General features: G+C 52.5%; 1 protein-coding gene across 8 annotated transcripts in view; it reads right to left on the bottom strand.

The window, feature by feature from the left end:
• Atp6v1c2 (ATPase, H+ transporting, lysosomal 42kDa, V1 subunit C2) overlaps positions 1-4,883 on the bottom strand; it is a 23,847-nt gene that overhangs the window by 18,469 nt on the left and 495 nt on the right. For 5 of the 8 annotated variants that reach the window (XM_013504372.1, XM_013504370.1, XM_005404416.2 and 2 more), the window contains exons 2-3: positions 2,684-2,839; positions 1,164-1,231 (exon numbers count right to left, since the gene is read on the bottom strand). In XM_013504372.1, coding sequence (XP_013359826.1) covers positions 1,164-1,231; positions 2,684-2,812 — 197 coding nt within the window. In that variant the 5' untranslated portion in view covers positions 2,813-2,839. Of the gene's footprint in view, positions 1-1,163; positions 1,232-2,683; positions 2,863-3,923; positions 4,215-4,883 lie in introns of those variants that run through there. The other 3 variants (XM_005404415.2, XM_013504367.1, XM_013504368.1) reach the window with 3 other exon arrangements.

Here is a 4,883-nt window from a genome sequence, read left to right as displayed (position 1 = left end):
CAGCTACATAAATATCTCCTTTTAATTATATATATATATATATATATATATATATATATATATATATATATATTTGTCTTTTTGAGACAGGGTCTCACTGTGCAGTTCAGGCTGGCCTTGAGCTCACTTTGTCGCCCAGGCTGGCCTCAAACTTGAAATGATCCTCCTGCCTCAGCTTCCCAAGTGCTGGGATTTCAGGTGTGTGCCACCGTGCCCAGCTTAGCCTTTTATTTTTAATTATTAATTCTGAGACAGGGTCTTGCTAGATTGCTAAGTTGCCCAGGCTGGGCTTCAACTTGTGATGCTCCTGCCTCAGCCTCCCAGAGTGCTGGGATTATAGCCATGCATGCCAATCTTCACCCATCATTTACAATAGCAAAGCACTAAAATACTGAAGCATTTCACAATAGAGAAATCAAATAGACAAGGGCTCATCTGTTCCAGGTAGAAGAGAGTGTGCGGTAGTGCCAGGCGTGAAATAGTCCCAACAGATGTTACCAGACAAGGAAAGAAAGATGCAGAATCCGCACTATCATTTGCCTGAAATTATTTTTAAGACTACATTCACATTTCCTTGGATAGGCCTCTCTGGAAGGCTTGCCTCAAAAGTTACAAGAGTGTTGCCTTCAAAGAGGAGAAGTGAGCTGGGTACAATGGTGCATGCCTGTCATCCCAGCACTTGGGAGGCTGAGGCAGGAGGATTGCTGGGAGTTCAAGGCCAGCCTGGGCTATGTAGTGAGACTTTATCTAAAAAAAAGAATAAAATAAAAATGCTTTCTGCAGCTAACAAAACAACAAGGGACCCAGTGCAACCCTGTAGACCCCTCAGCCACAGGCATACCCACCAGCACCAGCTTGATCTTTTTCCTGTGTTTCCAGGGATTGAACTCAAGGCGCTCTACCATCATACTCCATCTCCAGCCCAATTTTTTAAGAGAGGGTTTTGATAAGTTGCCCAGGCTGGCTTTGATCTTGCAATCTTCCCACCTCAGCTCCCAAGCAGCTGGGAATATAGGCACGCACCAACCCCCATCTCACCTGCTCTATCTGCTGATGCAAGAACCAGGTTTCAACAAGTCCCTTCCTTGGTTCAACCAAAGCAAGAGCACCATGTCCTCAACAACAAATCCCTCCTTGTGTGTAGTAAACAGAGAATGTTTTACCTTTCAGCAAAGGCATCGAGTTTCCCCAGCTCGTCGGACAAACCCACGAGGGAATCCAAGGTTCCCACCTAGAAAGGCAGAAAGGAGTTAGAGCCTTCCCGATGCAGAGCCTCAGGTCTCATTTCAACTACAGCCGGGGACCCTTCCATTATCTAGACCTGGCCATGCTGGGCCAACGGCCGAATGAGACACACAGGGGCTCCTGAAGGATGGGCAGCTACAGAGCCATTGCCAAGGAGGGCTGTTATGTCTGGATCAGACCCAGGTCGTTTCTTCCCACAGACAGACAGATATACCGGAAAGCAAGGTATAAGCTCTGCCTGGCGTGGTGGTGCATAGTTATCACCCCAGTGCTTGGCAGGCTGAGGCAGGAGGATCACTGACTGTAGTTCAAGGTCAGCCTGGGGTACATAATGAGACCTTGTCTCAAAACACACACACACACACACACACACACACACACACACACACACGAACCTTTCTTCCCAAAACAGTCCAGTCTTCCTGTTCTTTTTCCTTGAGACAGGGTCTCGCTGTGTAGCCTAGGCTGGCCTCAAACTCATGGTAATTTTCCTGCCTCAGCCTCCTGAGTGCTGGGACAAGAGGCGTGCACCACCACGCCCAGTTCCCTTTGCTGTTACTGACATTGAACTGGCCAGGGGAGAGCAGTTTATGGCCCCTCAGGGTTGATTCCTTATGAAGTTTCTTAGTGTGGCCAGACTGCAATGTCCAAACTGCCCTGAAAGGCATCTTCCCAGAACCGGAAAGGAGAGGCTGCTGTCCTGACTCCTCCGCGCAGACTGGAAAACCACACTGGCAGGGGCAGGGGGCGCTCAGCAGCCGTGCGCAGCCAGCACACGAGGCAGTGGTTTCATCTGCTGCGTCACCCCACTCCCCCGAAGTAGTCCCACTATGACAAAGCCCGGATACCGCTACTCAGAGAGGGTGCTCCCTTTCAAACAAGGTGATTTTAAGTTTGTTGGTCTGTTTTGGTTTTTTTTGGTATTGGTGACTGCGTCCAGGACCTCTGCATTGAGCTACATCCCCTACCTTTCTACTTTGAAACAAGGTCTCCCTAAGTCACTAAGGTGCCCAGGCTGGACTCAAACTCGTTATCCTCCTGCCTCAGCCTCCCAGTCGGCTGGGATGACAGGCGTGTGCCACCACCATGCCTGGTGACTGTAAACAACTTTGGGCAAGGCTGTGTCACGGCCCTAGGAATCAAGTCCATAAGTGCCACAATTACACGGGGATCAAGACTTGAGGTTCCAGCAAGACTGTCAACTTTGCTGGGCACCTGTAATCTCAGCATTCAGGAGGCTGAAGCAGGAAGATCGCCAAGCTTGAGGCTACATGATGTGTGCAAGGCCAACCTAGACAACATAGTGAGACCCTGTCTCACAAGCAAAATTATGCCATGTTCCTTCCTCCCTGGCTTCCCAAAGTGAGTGACCCCTGTGCACTTTTCCCCATCCTGCCCGCCCTCAGCCCCTGCCCTCCGCCCTCCTCCCGGAGTTTACCTTGAAGTCCGGAATGGCGAATTTGGTGTTTCGGGACAGGTTGGACTTGGAGGTGACGGTGTTCATCCGCTCCAGTGCTTGTACATTTTCCTTATCTCCAGGGGCCGAAATTAACCAAAACTCAGACATGGCTCCTCTGGTCCTCCTGCCCAGGTACTGGCAGAACCACAACACACCCACCATAGAAACAGGAGAAAAACTCGTCAGGTGTCTGCGTTCCCTGCTCTCGGTCCTCTCAATGAATCCTCACCAAACCCAGTGTGGCAGCTCATGCCTGTCATCTCATTACTCTGGGAGGCTGAGGCAGGAGGACTGCAGGCTGGAGCCCAACCTGGGCAACTGGTCTCAAAGTAAATCTTTAAAAAAAAAGTTGTGGGGGAGGTGGAGGTGGAGAAAAGGGCGCTCATCTGCATAAAGTGACTGTGCTTGCTGGGGTCCCAGCGGCCACCCACCCCTCTGACCAGTGGCTCTGGGTGGTCCTTGGTTCTCACCTTCAGAATAAAATGGAGAAACAGAAGGCTGCCCTTGGCCATCTCTGGGGAGGCCAGGGTGAGGTGGAGCAGGGAGATATGGGTGGAGGTTCCACAGCATGGCTGGAGGTAAGCCTTATTTATTTGTGCTTGTGTGGTTTTTTTTCTTTTTTCTTTTTTTTTTTTTTTTTTTTTTTTTTGAGAGAGGGTCTCAGTGTGTAGTTCAGGCTGGCCTTGAACTCAAGGGGATCCTCCTGCCTCAGCCTCCCTTCCTCAGTGCCTGGATGACAGGCACGCACTGCCAAGCCTGGCTGGAGGTCAGTTTTAGTGCAGACTCCAGGAGGACTTTTTTCTGGCCTGGACTGGGGAGTGAACCCAGGGCCTTGGCACAGAGCTGCATCCTGAGCCCTTTTCACATAATTTGTTTTGAGACAGCGTTTCACAAAGTCACTAAGCTGCCCAGGTTGGGCTCCAACTTTCGGTCTTCCTGCCTCAGCCTCCCAAGTGATAAGGTGACAAGGTACCAGCGCGCCCAAGCAGGGCTCTCCTTTTTAAAAACAAGGAGAAAGGGGGGCCCTGGAGCCTGTTCCCCACTAGAGGGGCCGCTCCGCAGGCGGGTGCCCTGCAGCCCCTGAACGGAACGCTCATCCCGACACGCCCACTCTTTCCGCGCGCCATCCCCGCAGGTGTCCTGCAGATGCCCCGCGGTCCCCACGTCTCCTGGCCGCGCAGCCCGCCCCTCTCGCTCCCTGGGGACAGGCGGCCCCTACCCGGCCTGGCGGAGCGCGGCTCCCGGAGGTGCTGCTCCTGCGCCTTTTCTACCCGGCGGAGGCGGGGCCGGGCTCCGCGCGGCGACGCGGCCCACTGCCGGACGACTGAACAGAGGTGGGGCTCGGCGTAACTGGCCTGGTCGGGACCCCGCGCCCGGGTTTCCCAGGCCCGATGCCTGGGAGCGGGGCTTTGGGATAGACACCGGAGCCAGTCCCAGCTGAGGCTCGGGGGCGGAGAACTTGCTCAGCTTGGTGGTGCCCGGCTCCGTCTCCAGCGCCACCAAAAGTAAACTAAAATTGCACAATTTCAGATGTGCCGGCGACGGCCTCATCGGGATTTTTAGGGTTCGATCACCAGTGCCACAGTAAATAAATAAATAAATAAATAAATATCACGGTGTTGGCTGAATCGTGCTACCAGTTCATGTCCTGCTGAAATCACCAGGGGAAACCCCAAAGTTAACCTGTGAATGTTCAAAATAAAACAAAAAATCCCATCGAGGCCAGGCATGATGGTGCACCCTAGACATCCCAGCACTGGGGAGGCTGAGGCAAGAAGATTCGAAGGTGGAGTCCAGTGTGGGCAATTTAGTGACTTAATGAGACTCTGTCTCAAAATAAAAACTAAACCGGGTGTGGTGGAGCACACCTGTAATGTTAGCACTCGGGAGGCTGAGGCAGGAGGATCGTTGCGATTTCGAGACCAGCCTGGGCTACAAAGTGAGTTCAAGGCCAGCCTGAACTCCATAGCAAGACCCTGTCTCAAAAAGACAAATAAATACATACATACATACAAACATACATACAAACTAAAAAGGACTGGAGGTGAACTCGGTGTGAGGGCCCGGGGTCTGACCCCCAGTGCTGCCCAAATAGAAAAGCTGGGGCTCCTCTCCTTTGAGCTGAGCAGGCAGGTGACAGCGCCCTTCTGGGGCAGGGTTGTGGGGTTCTGGGGAGACG

The sequence above is a fragment of the Chinchilla lanigera genome, unplaced genomic scaffold (genome assembly GCF_000276665.1).
Source record: "Chinchilla lanigera isolate Chin_1 unplaced genomic scaffold, ChiLan1.0 scaffold00086, whole genome shotgun sequence".
Classification (NCBI taxonomy): Eukaryota; Metazoa; Chordata; class Mammalia; order Rodentia; family Chinchillidae; genus Chinchilla; species Chinchilla lanigera.
This window is presented reverse-complemented; position numbering and strand designations above follow the sequence as displayed.